The sequence below is a fragment of the Arachis hypogaea genome, chromosome 2 (genome assembly GCF_003086295.3).
Source record: "Arachis hypogaea cultivar Tifrunner chromosome 2, arahy.Tifrunner.gnm2.J5K5, whole genome shotgun sequence".
Lineage (NCBI taxonomy): Eukaryota > Viridiplantae > Streptophyta > Magnoliopsida > Fabales > Fabaceae > Arachis > Arachis hypogaea.
Genome location: NC_092037.1, coordinates 6,065,292 through 6,078,645, shown reverse-complemented (window position 1 = coordinate 6,078,645; position 13,354 = coordinate 6,065,292). Strand labels below are relative to the sequence as shown.

At 32.1% G+C, this 13,354-nt stretch overlaps 3 protein-coding genes across 4 annotated transcripts; 2 read left to right on the top strand and 1 right to left on the bottom strand.

Annotated features, from left to right (window-relative positions):
- Nucleotides 1-3,362, top strand: LOC112734734 (probable inactive purple acid phosphatase 29). 2 transcript variants are annotated; one of them, XM_025784192.3, is made up of 4 exons: nucleotides 1-1,126; nucleotides 1,741-2,135; nucleotides 2,228-2,690; nucleotides 3,058-3,362. In XM_025784192.3, exons 1-4 carry the CDS (start codon nucleotides 793-795, stop codon nucleotides 3,066-3,068), a joined length of 1,203 nt encoding a protein of 400 aa, XP_025639977.1. In that variant the 5' UTR covers nucleotides 1-792; the 3' UTR covers nucleotides 3,069-3,362. The 2 variants fall into 2 exon arrangements, with proteins under 2 accessions (XP_025639977.1, XP_025639971.1); XM_025784186.3 differs by lacking the exon at nucleotides 3,058-3,362 and having other exon boundaries at nucleotides 2,228-2,955.
- A 68-nt stretch (nucleotides 3,363-3,430) lies between these two features.
- Nucleotides 3,431-6,594, bottom strand: LOC112734748 (chlorophyll a-b binding protein 7, chloroplastic). Its single transcript, XM_025784202.2, has 4 exons — nucleotides 5,810-6,594; nucleotides 4,978-5,204; nucleotides 3,846-4,360; nucleotides 3,431-3,620 (listed from the first exon to the last, which is right to left on the bottom strand). Exons 1-4 carry the CDS (start codon nucleotides 5,863-5,865, stop codon nucleotides 3,603-3,605), a joined length of 816 nt encoding a protein of 271 aa, XP_025639987.1. The 5' UTR covers nucleotides 5,866-6,594; the 3' UTR covers nucleotides 3,431-3,602.
- LOC112734727 (uncharacterized) lies at nucleotides 6,143-10,819 on the top strand. The gene is made up of 11 exons (XM_025784174.3): nucleotides 6,143-7,243; nucleotides 7,517-7,597; nucleotides 8,178-8,273; nucleotides 8,380-8,463; nucleotides 8,547-8,616; nucleotides 8,744-8,826; nucleotides 9,208-9,287; nucleotides 9,604-9,702; nucleotides 9,782-9,890; nucleotides 10,120-10,209; nucleotides 10,358-10,819. Exons 1-11 carry the CDS (start codon nucleotides 6,962-6,964, stop codon nucleotides 10,394-10,396), a joined length of 1,113 nt encoding a protein of 370 aa, XP_025639959.1. The 5' UTR covers nucleotides 6,143-6,961; the 3' UTR covers nucleotides 10,397-10,819.
- The last annotated feature ends 2,535 nt before the right edge of the window (nucleotides 10,820-13,354 follow it).

The window sequence follows — 13,354 nt, the reverse complement described above, 5'->3', positions numbered from 1 at the left end:
AGGGTATCCTTCTTTTTATTTAATAAATATTTAGAAGTATGTAGATATGGAGGAGGTAGGTGAATATCATTAGATGTATTAAATTACATCAAGTTCTTCTAAGAAAACATAGCACAAATCAATGGTTGAGAAGACTCAGAGGATCCATAATTCCATATACTTGCGGAGGTAGTTGAATATTATTATTATTATTATTATTATTATTATTATTATAAAATGAGAGCGTGTGAGATACTTTAAAGACATCATTGCCAAGTGTCCATACAAAACATCATACTTTCAAAGTTTCCTTTCATAGTGTGATTTTCATTTTTTTTTTCCTCTCTTGGAATTGAGATATTCGGATCCATTTCTAAGGAAACTTGAAATTCCAATGATGTGTATGTAACTATGAATGTTCATCTATAAATGTTATCATATCCTTTGGTTTGTGGCAGAGAATTTAATGGCTTTTTAGAAAAACAATCATTCATTCAATTTATTACACATACCTGTCAACTTTCAACTACTTATCTATAAATATCATCCCAAGATAAAGACACCCCAAAGTTTTTAGCACTATGCTTTGTCCTCATCCTTATTCCTAGAGAACAAAGCAATGAAATTTGACTCAATCATCATCATTTATTAACCCAAAAAAAAAAAGGATAGTAGCTGAAGAGTTTTCTGAATACTCTTTTGTTCTCTCTATATGTGTGTATCTGTTTATAATTCAGCATCCAATCATCCATAGTAGCAGGTGAAAAGTTCAGATTTTGAATTCTGTTGGGGACTCAAATCACCAAAATAGTGATGGTTTTGAGTAAAAGAAGTGTTTTTGGCACCAAGATTGAGATGGGGTTTGGCTTCATGGTTCTGGTTTTGGTGGCCTTATTGTTCAGTTTTAGTCCTATTTGTGTGTTTGGGGAAAAACATGAAAACCCTCAGAGCCAGAAGAAGCTGAGGTTTGACAAAAATGGAGAATTCAAGATTCTTCAGGTTGCAGATATGCACTATGCTAATGGAAAGTCCACACTCTGCTTGAATGTGTTACCTTCACAGAATGGTTCTTGTTCTGATCTCAACACCACTTCTTTTGTTCAAAGAATGATCCTTGCTGAGAAGCCTAATCTCATTGTCTTCACTGGTATTGTATACTATATATATAGTGTTCACTATTCAGTTCTTGTTATATGTTTACCTTTTCATGTCATTTCTTTCTAATTTTTATAGATATCTTACTGTTGTTTAACTTTCACTTTTTCAGTGTGTTTTTGAGTAACTTTTCATTTTAACCCAAATCGGCTCAAAATTTGAATGGATTTGTTAAAAGACTTTTAAAGAACATATTGATTTAAGGTTTCTAGTTTGGTAAAAAAATAGTTCACACCCCAACATTTACTAATCAGAGACAAAGATCATGGAGTGTGTATATACATATTAGTTTTTAGTTTTTAATTTACTTTTTCTTCTAATTCTAATCTTTGTTTGTTTGGGTAAACAAGTTATAATTTGTATTTAAATACATTGATACAATGACAATGAATGGAAAAATAATAGTGATAGATACAATCATAGTAACTAAAATCTCAATTTTCTTCTTAAACATCTTCCGATATTATGATTTTAAACGAGTCGGCTGATGTATTTAATTTACTTTTTTGGTATTACGTGAAATTTCGATTTTCTCTGCCTTGGATACAACAAAACAAAGATAGTATAAGATAACTTAAGGTGCAAATTTTTATTGTGATGCGGCAGGTGATAATATCTTTGGTGCTGATTCCTCGAATTCGGCGAAATCAATGGATGCTGCATTTGCTCCTGCAATTGCATCAAACATTCCTTGGGTAGCTGTTTTGGGAAATCATGACCAAGAAGGATCCCTGCATAGGGAAGGAGTGATGAAATACATTGTTGGTATGAAGAACACATTGTCTCAACTCAACCCTTCAGATGTTCACACCATTGATGGTTTTGGAAACTATAACTTAGAAGTTGGAGGAGTTGAAGGCACTGATTTTGAAAACAAATCAGTGCTCAATCTTTACTTCATTGATAGTGGAGATTATTATAAGGATCCTTCAATTTCTTTTTATGATTGGATCAAGCCATCACAGCAACTCTGGTTCCAACAAACATCCCAAAAGCTCCAGGTACTGTTCTATTGTTTGGTTTTGATAACAGAGAAAGATTGAATACTGAGAACAGAAAAAGATTAAACACAGATTATTTGTTACTTGTGCAGAAAGCATACAAAAGTGGACCAATGCCTCAGAAAAACTCTGCTCCTGGTCTTGCATACTTTCATATACCATTGCCTGAGTATGCTAGTTTTGACAAATCAAACTTCACAGGTGTCAAACTTGAACCGGATGGCAATGGCATTAGTTCTGCTAAGGTGAATTCCGGCTTCTTCGCGACATTAGTCCAAGCTGGAGATGTGAAGGCAGTTTTCACCGGCCATGATCACCTCAATGACTTCTGTGGTAAGTTAACCGGCATAAACCTATGTTATGCCGGAGGATTCGGATACCATGCATATGGAAAGGCTGGATGGTCTAGGAGATCAAGAGTGGTGGTAGCTCGCTTGGAGAAGACGCCGGAAGGAGCTTGGGGAGATGTCAAGTCAATAAATACCTGGAAACGCCTCGACGATCAAAATTTTACTCAAATTGATGGACAAGTCCTTTGGAGCAAGAGCTTTGGAAGTAAGATATCCTGGAATACTTGCAGTAATCTTTTGGCTTTCTTGTTACTAAATTATGTTACTAAATTTTCTTAGCATATTGCAAATGAAAAATCATCATGTCGTTACTTTAAGAAAAGGGGGAAAGTGGGATATGGAAAATTATTCTGTTGTAATTTGTAAACTAAAGTCCTCTGAAGGAAATTAGGTAAGCAGTGCTAAATTATTATGTGATTTTAGAACAATGCTTATTGCATAATTATGAACTACCTATGGTTTTTGTATTATGTTCTTGTCATGTGAAAAATCTGTGGCTAGAGGTTCATCATGTTCTTATTACTAAAAAAATTAATGTGCTCTATGTTGTTCTTTTTTGGATTTCATTGCAGGAAAACCATAGGTGAGAAAAACAAAATAGTGGGGAACTTTGGGAATTTAAAAAGTGATGCAGACAAGTGATAGTATGCACATACATGACATGAAGATGATTTACTTTGGAGTTTGTTATAAGATGCTATAAATTATATTGTTGTACTTGTTAAGATGGGCATGATTCATCAATTTTGATGCTATCTAGCAGTTAATTTTTTTCTCTTAAGCTATAGTAAATGAAAAAATGTTAATTTTATTTTTTGTTTTATATTTTTTTGGGACCACAATATACTTTGCAAATAATAGAGCAAAAGCATTTTCATGTGTGAGCGTATGCTATATTCTTTAGTGGTGAATAATAACTTAGGATATAATTGCAGTCCTATAATCTATGCAAAAATTGTGGTTACTTCTTGAATCTAAAATAAGAATTTGTACATTCAATTATCAATCTGTGCATAACATTGATATAGAAGTAGCCACATTAGTTACAAAACCATGTTTCATCAATGTTTCTCATTACAGGCTTGCACAATCTCACTCACAATTGTCCTTAACATTCTCACTTGGGAGTGAAAGCCTGAAAAATAGTAAAACATAAATAAGATCAGCAAAAACAAAAACATAATTGTAAATTGAAAGTCAAATTATTCAATCTAAAAAAAATCTTATATAGATACAAATCTAATACGTTATATTCAGACATGTTCACACGTCATATTTAGACATGTTTACCATGAACATGTCTAAATATGACAAACTAGACTTGTATCTATACAAGAATTTCTTGATTGGTTCAACTTACGGCGAAAACAGTAGCATGGCCAGGATCAGCAAGGTGTGCAAAGAGGTTGTCGATAGGGCCGGTGCCGGTGTAAATGTGCTGGAACCATGCTCCCATAACAGCCAACATGGCCAACCTTCCATTCTTGATCTCCTTTGTTCTCAACTCCTTGATCTTCTCAGGTGAACCGCTACCCCATCCGAGAGGGTCAAACCATAGGCCACCGGGATACCCTACATCAGTTCCGGTGAGCTTGTTGTTAGGGAAGATAGGGTCAGTGTTAACACAGCCTGGCTTGATGATATCAGCCCATCTTCGTCCCTCGGCCCAGCCGATGAAGATGAGCTCAACTATGAAGAGTGTGGTGGTGTCTGTGAAGTACTCTTGCTCCCCAGCAGTATACCATGAAGGTGTGTTTAGGATCCCAATCTTAGTTAGGAATTCCGGGATGAAGATGCCGGCGGCGCCTAACATAGCCCATCTGCAGTGCACAAGCTCTGCTTGAACATTCCATCTTAGGCTCTCTGGGTCAGATCCTGTTGAATCACAACTAGCTCTTATGAGTTTACGAGTCGAGTTCTACAATTCGAGTTAACCTTAGCTCCACGAGTTTAGGTGAACTCTCGAATTTGATAAAAATACTTGTATCAAGTTCATTTTAAGGATCTTCCTTAAGATGAATAATTTAGAAGTGCACATTCATCTTAAGAAAAATGTTCAGATGACATCATTTGATTTGAGAATTTGATGAAATAAACATAAACTTGGTCTAAATATTCTAATAGATACTTCTAAGGATGCTAATTAAATTTCTGTTAATCTCAACATTCTTAACAAAAATCACACATCAAACTTCATACCTTAATATCAATTTAGTATCAAACCATGAGTAAAAGTGAAAACAAAGAGTAGATTTTCAGTGTGAAAACTACAAATTCTGATTCAAAATATATATCAAGTTGACAAACTAGAACAATAAAATATCAATATATCTAAACATATCAAAAAATCAATGTATCTCGACAATAGATTCGATTTTTTAGTATTCTACTTTATCTAACTCGACAATTATTTTGAAATAGAAGTTAGACAGTGTAAATAAAGTTGAATCAAACGCATTCGAATTAAAATCTGCAAATTGATTCACAGTTACCAAGTCCTAGAGGATCAAATCCAAAGTCTCCGGGGAGACTGCCATCGAGCCAAGGCGGAGGAGTGCTGCCGGGGAACCAAAGGGGCCTATCAGGATCAGCTGCTACACACACTGTGGTGCTGGATCTAGCTCCAGTAGTTGGTGCTGTGAAGTTGTTCAACTTCAGCTTCCTTCCACTAAGAAATGAAGCTTTTGTGGTTCCCAACTGTGATCCATTCTTCTGAGAACTGCATACACAAAAAGAATCAATCACCAAATCAGCTATGTATATTCTATATATGTAATTTCGTATTCTAACATATACTTTATACGAGTGTCAAATCATAGTTAGATATACAATTATGGTGGAAACTAAGGTGCAGTTAACATTTTGTGAAGATGATAATTATTTAACCACTCTCAACTATCAACTTCTAACTTTGCGTGGAGTAATCTGCACTTGAGTTTTCACATATAATTATTTGTGTCAGAATTTCTGCAACAAAAAAGTTTAGAATTTAATTCTTATTACTTGTTCTTTTGAATAAAGATAGAATTTAACCTAATTTATGCCTTTCATTTGGTGCATGACACATTTTTTCACATACTATTAACCAATAATACACAAAATATGATTATGTTCCAACTAATTTGACTCATGTAGATGCTCTTTCCGTTCAAAAATACATGTGAAATTGATAAGATTGGTGTATGAAAAAGTCATAGTATCTAATACATTAAACTTTTCATGTAACAAATTTTATTAAGCAATGTGATAGTTATTCTTGTAAGAAAAAAATAAAATAAAATAAAATATAAGAACATGATGAACAAGAGATGTGGTGGAACTTGCCTTGGGGAAGAGATGGCAACAGCTGCAATGGCAGAGGAAGCACAAGCAGAAGCCATGGCTGAGGAACTCAGCTTAGTTGATGAGTGATGAAAAGAAAAGGAAAATGCAATTATTATTGTAATTATTTTTGGTTACTATATGCAAGATTTTCTTATCTCAATGGATAGGTATGGGAACTATAAATTAGATGCTGTGTTGCCACGTGGCATGTAGAATCCAATTGGATAGATTTACATGGGAAAAAAAATCAGAATCTAGTGGCTCACATTTGAGAATCTGAGACAAAATTCTGTGGCAACACAAAATAATGGATCAAAGATCAATAATCAATTTGTGGGACAATATAGGTCTCTTAAATTAAATTAAAATGAAAAAAGAAAGAATAAGACCACGTTGACTTAACTCACTTCACATGCAATTTCATCAAGTTTCAAGATTTTTCCACATTAGAAGACTTAAATACTTAATCACAGAATCTCTAAAAAGTTTGAGGTTGATTGGAAATATTTGAGCTATAAATACTTGATTAATTTTTTTTGTAATGTAAAATTGTTTTAATACAAACTTTTAAATTTACAGCAACATAATTTAAAAATGTGTAAAATTATAAGTATCTAGGGTAATTAAATATGATATATATGAGAAAATAACAAAAATTCTCTGGTAACTGGCTAGCATAAAATTTTGAATGTATAATCGGTAATTATTTTTTGGTTAATTATTAGCTGATTTTTGTTATCTCTTAATTGAACCGAAATAACTATAATAAAAAAAATTATAAAGACAAATCTAACTAGAAACCTTTGTAAAATATAAAGTATGTAGATTGTGTCATTGTGCTATTGTAGAAGCAAACGTTTCTTTGTTTTTTAATTAAAAAAAACTAGCATTTTTTGACATGGAAAAAAGGCATCAAATTTAAATGGGCCGGTTTGGGCCACTGTAACGAAATCGGATTTAGTTGAGCCCAAAAGTTATTACGAAAAAAAAAATACAGTGAAAGATACTAACGACGTCGTTCCAGTAATTTATGCTAATTCTGATCTTCGTTGCCCTATTCATTTTTCAAAAACCCTAACCACCAAAACCCCCTTCAATTTTCTTCCACTTCAGCTCCAGCTTCAGTTTCAGCTACCAACTACAAGAAGAAGAATGGGTGCGAAAAGGAAGAAGAGGAGCAAGGGTTCCGATAGTGACGAAGATGATGAGAGAGATTCACCGCCACCAAAGAAGCAAGGAGCTTCTGCTTCCTCCGATTCCAATTCGATTAAGCAGAAATCGAAGAAGAAGGAGATACTTCCTTCGATGATAAAGAACAAGGAGAAGAGATCTGAGATCCATGCCAAGCTCAAACGCCAGAAGAAGCTTGAGAAGCGCAACAAGCTCAAGGAACGCCAAGCCGCTGAGAAAAGAGCTCTTGAGCTCGGCGAAGAGGTTCTACTTTGATTCAATTGTATTAATGTTTTTTTTTTCAAGAGAATAATTGCATTTGTTATTGGAATTTTTGGATTGGTGATTAGGATAAAAAATGTGATTTTTATGCTAAAATATCCTGATTTTGTTGCAGTTAAAAATAAAGATCACTATTTTTAGTTTTTTTTTTTTAAATTAAAATGTTGTCTAAGCTTGTGATTGTGATATGTTTTGAATGTTTATCTTAATTCACCGGAGTTGAATTGCTTCATTGTTTGTTTTGAACGGGTGCAGCCTCCAGAGAAGAAGGTTCCACGCACCATCGAGAACACCAGGGAATTCGACGAAACTGTTTGCATGCCCGACGATGAAGAGGTTTTTCTTTTTACACTGTCTCCCTTGATCCCATTTTTTTCACTTCAAAGTTGATTAATTTGAGCCTTTCTTTTCTATGTTCTGCTTTTGAGTAGTCTGCTAGCTCCTAGGAGGGAAAATAAGAAAAAGCATATAGAAAGCTGTTAAGAAAGAAGTTGGCGTATATTTTCTTTACAGATATGGTTTATGACACTGCGCACACAATGTAGTTGTTTAGTTGACATGCTTAGTTGTACATTTTGAGTTAGTTCTTGTTAGAATTAAGGTTTTAGTTTTTGTTGTACTTAGACTCTAGAATAAGATTTGATTCAAAGTTCAAACATGTGTATAAATGTGGGTAATTGGTATTATATCTTTAGTTAAGTTGATGGTAGAATTACTTCTGGTGGTAATTTCACCTTTTTTTCTACAGAGGAATATGCATCATTGTGATTTACTAATCAGATGATATTCATAATTTTTAATCATGTTTAGTTTTAATTTCCTTTTTTTTATTTTGCATGTTGAATTGCAACTGATATGATTTTAACTGTTTGTTTAAAAAATGCTTTATTTGATTTTTTTTTTGTATTTTTTGCAGTTATTTGCTGGAAATGATGCTGATGAGTTCAGCAAAATTTTGAGCCAGCAACAAACCCCAAAGATATTAATCACCACATGCCGTTTCAATTCTTCGGTAGGTCTGCTACATGGTATTGCTTTTGTCCATTATGCCTTTTTACTTCCTTTGCCTTGTTTCTTACATGTTTGCATCTTTTGGTTGAAAATAACTTAATCTGCAGAGGGGACCTGCTTTTATATCAGAATTGCTTTCTGTTATACCAAATGCACATTACTTCAAGAGAGGAACCTATGATTTAAAAAAGGTAATGGGCGTCTGTTCTCTATGTAGGTGTTTAATATGGAGAGTCCATTTGAATCTTCTTTCTAATTTTGATGTGAATGTCAGATTGTAGAATATGCGAAGAAAAAGGACTTCACTTCTATGGTGGTTGTTCACACCAATCGCCGTGAGCCAGGTAGGTTCAGGTCCTAGATAAGTTTAATGTTTTCACAATGTTATTTGTAGGGTACTTATGCCTTTTCCTTTAGATTTCAGTGTGATGCCTATACAACATTTTAATTCCTCACTACATTGATTTGCAGATGCTCTCTTAATCATTGGATTGCCTGATGGACCTACTGCTCACTTCAAGCTTTCAAAGCTTGTTTTGCGCAAGGATATAAAGGTATGATATTTGTTCTTCATAAACATGATAATTTGTATGGGTCTATGGAATTGGTCTGCATATTTTTCAGTATGACTACAAAATTCATGCGCAAAATCGTGGGTGGAAAAAGAAAATGTTTTATGATGCGGTGCCTCAAGTCAAGAGGTGTTAGCCATTCTAACATATTTTGGTTGGGTTCCTTTTTGTATTTGCATTCATATACAAGAAACAATTACTTTAAGTTCCGTAAGTGTATACATATATCGGCCTTTGTTAATAGGAAATATTGGTAGATGAATCCATTTCTATTGATGTTAAGTGTGGCATGTTATGTCAAAGGTAAGTAGGCAATGAAGTATCCAACTTCTGTTGTTGATTGTATTATATTTTCCCTTTCAGAATCATGGAAATCCAACCAGTCACAAGCCTGAGCTTGTGTTCAATAACTTCACAACGCGTTTGGGGCATCGAGTTGCAAGGTCAGTCTTTACTCTTATGCTTAGTTTCTTATATGTTTCATTTGTTGTTTAACATTTATATGTTACTGGATGTGCTTCATTCTAAATTCTGGTATATTCAGATGTATGTATAATTGAAATGATGTTGTACTTGTGAGTGTTATTTTTTAAGAATTATTTTGAAAAGGGTGCAAACAATCACAAGGCTACCTTTCCTATTCTCCAAATTATCAATATTTTCTCTAGATCCTTGTCTGTTTGTGTAGCAATACTTTGTGTAATCTTTTACCCATCTTTTAAATCTCCTTATTTAATGATTTTTCCTCCTTTTAAATAGATTGATACAGTCACTTTTCCCACAAGAACCAGAATTTAAAGGCCGACGAGTGGTTACGTTCCACAATCAGAGAGACTTCATATTCTTCCGACATCATCGGTATATATCCCTTTGACTTACAAGCTACTAATATTGTCTACTTTTTACACTATTAATGATTTCATTTCCTGTTGTTAAGGTATATCTTTGAAACCAAAGAAATTAAAAAGACTGATACTAAAGGTAAAAAGGACGAAAAGGGGACAAATGAGAAAGTTCCTGATCACAAAACAATAGCTCGTCTTCAGGTTCGTGTCAGCTCTTTGCTATTTGCTTTTCATTTACCACTAAAACTCTACTTGTTGACTATTTGGTATTTATGTTAAACATGGCTCTGATGTTTTGCATTTACCTTCATTTTGGCCCTAATGTTTCTTATACTTCTTAGTGTTCAGCATTTTAGCTAATTATTCATCCGAGCATTGTTACTGTTTGAGGCCTCCAAACCTGTCTCTAATGAATTCTTTGAAAATGCAGGAATGTGGCCCTCGTTTCACATTGAAATTGATCAGCCTGCAGCATGGAACATTTGACTCCAAGGGAGGAGAATATGAGTGGGTTCATAAGGTAATTTACTTGTTAATCAAGCCTTATTGCTGTTTCAATTCCTTATATGACTTTGCTAATCATTTCTACTGTCTTCTTAACACTGCTGTTTTTTTGTTTCTGTTTCTGTTTTCTATCTGTCCTTGTTCTTCTTTTACCTCACTTTTAGCCGGAAATGGATACAAGTCGGAGGAGGTTTTTCCTATAGTTCATGGAGAGTTGCATTTTGGAAGTTATTTCTTTTGGAGTAGGTTTTATCTGACAAAGATCGTTGCTTATCTTGAAGTTGTGGCAATCTGTCAGCATGGTTTTTCATGTATTTCCCCCCTTGCTTTTGGGGTCTAAATTCCTCAAATCTCTGTATACCAGTGCTCAGTTTTGACCTTATGTCCATTGTTAGTTCTCACAATTTAAATATAGTTTCTTAACTTGGAAATTGTTTGCTTCTACCATATTGATTTTCTTGAGCACCATTGCTTTTATTCATGTGCAACAATTTTATAAAAGCTTAGGCAAATTAAGTTAGATAATTGATTCCAAATGAGCTGTACCATCTGTACTTTATGGCTTCATCAGGGATATGAATGTAACATACCAATCTAGAAATGACAAGCAAGAATTGTTATTCAAATATTATGGAATTGAATTTATTATATTTATTATTATTATTAGTAGTAGAAGAAGTAGTAGTAGTGTTACTATTTTATAGTGTTTGAATTTCTAAGATGATTCTGGGAGGTGTTCCAAACTTTAATAATCTTTTTTATATATATTATTGTAATTGCTATTAATATTAGGTCTTATCCATGGAAAGAGATTAGCCATATGATGGATGAAACAAGCTGTGATCTTGTCAAACTCTTGATACAACTTCTGTGATCTGTCTTTAGTTAGGTCCACACGGTTCAACCGCTCTAATATCAATCAAATTGTGCTTCACCAATATTTTCAAAAATATCTAGGGTTTGTTTGGTTCTTAATTTTTAATATTATGTTTTTCTATGAATAAGTTTATCATCTAGTTTTATTCCTCTTTTTTTAATGCTATCTATTTTTGAGATCGTGAATGAAACTATGACAGAGTGGAAGCATGAAAACAATTATTTATTAAAAAAATAATTCTAATTCTAAGACTATAACTTTAGATTGTTGAGGCGTTATTGTCTTTTGGTCATTTTGAACAGTTGGGAAGAAAAATAAATGTTGCAGATGAAATTGTTTCCTCTTTTCTTTGATATTGGCCTTTCCATTAATCAAAAGGTGAATTGGATACTTATCCTTAACATATACCATACCCCACGCTGCCAAATTTATCATCAATTATCACTTAATGTGGTCCATTGTCTACCATGTGTTCCTTATCTTTTTTTCCCCCTTCTTTTATAATATAATTTTAATTTTAATAAAACATGGTCATAATTCACAACTCTAAGAAGTGAGAAATTACTGTCTCAATGAGTAAAAGATAAAGACCAGAAACAAAAACCAAGATAAAGTCATCTTTCCTTAAACACCAAAAGCTAGATTTAATTTGTTCCACCAAAAAGACTTGTGTTAGCATATACGTTAAGTATAGTGTTAATCACCTATTTATTATTAAGGATTTAATTAGAGAGTTATTTTTTCTTGTTAACATCAGTTTTTTTTTAATTTATCTTAACTTTTAAATTATAAATTTTTAAATTCTAACTTCTAATCCCAAATCTTCTAAAAAATAAGAGCTAGAAAATTAATTTTATAATGAAAAAGGGTTAATATTGATTAATTAAAAATTAATTCATATATTTATTCTATTTTGTATCATTAAGTGAGGTGCCGACTTACTTTCAATAAAATTTTTTATTGTGAAAAAAAAGTGAGTTTGTATGTGTATTATACTTGATATTAATATGCATATATAACGTTAATCTTCCATCACATATAATATATCTCATTCCATTTTTCGTTTTATTTCCTATATGACTTATTTATTAGTCATTTTTATTTTTAGGCAAGTGGATGCTGTCATGGTGTACACTTGTAATGTCTTATATTTTTTTTTTGTCTACATTATTTTTTAATCTGATACTGATAGACTAAAAATTAATCTGTTATATATCTAAATTCTATTTAAAAATTTATTGTTAGTAAATGAATTACTATATAATATATACATAAGATAAAATTCAAACTTCAAATACTTATTTAAGCGGATAAATAAATTAATCACTCCATTTCAAATTGTTTGTTTATCTTATATGCATGGAGGTGATTTTAAAATCATAAGGAAAAGGGACACCGACATGTATAATTTGCATTTCTTTCCTAAACTTTGGTTAACCACAAAAATTTGCATTCCGTGTCCATTTAGATATTAATAAAATAGGGGGATGAAGCAATCATTATTTGAAAAAAAAAGAAATTAAAGGAAAAAAGAAAAGAGGAATGGAAGGAGGGAGGTATAAATAACCATTTGACTCTTGAATAAAACTATATTAATGAAAACTGGATAACGATAAAGTATTACTAAACAATCACAACAATAGCAGAAACTTTTCTCTTTTAGGAAGGTTGATTTTTTATATGATGTCAATGTTATATTTTGTAACCGGCCTGCTATGAAAACCACAGTATTATTTTAATAATAATAATAGTCATAATAATATAATACCTTTCGTACAAAAAAAAGATCAATTTGTTTTCTCAAAATTATTTCAAAATTTGGATGAATAATAATATTATAAAAGTGCAAACATTATAATAGGTCCAAATCAGTATCCTATTAAGCATGGATTGGTGAAATATTATTTTTCAAGATTACGTTATGTAAACTCAAAAAATTAGTTATTAAATTAATTATTTATATAAAATATATATTATGATATAAATATATACATTAAAAATATATAATATAATAGATATAATTTTATATAAAAATATAATAATTGATTTAATAGTTAATTTTTTGTATGTATATAACATTTTATTATTTTTGCAAGAACAAACTACTAATTAGATATTTGAATATTTCGCAAAGATTTATAGATTCCTTATTGGCATTAACCAAACAAAAAAAGGTATCAAATTGAATATACGTACTTTAGGTTTGGCACTGATTATTTACTATGTTTAATATGTAATTTTTTTTTATAAAGGTTACTTGGATCATCAAGTCTCATTTTTAAAA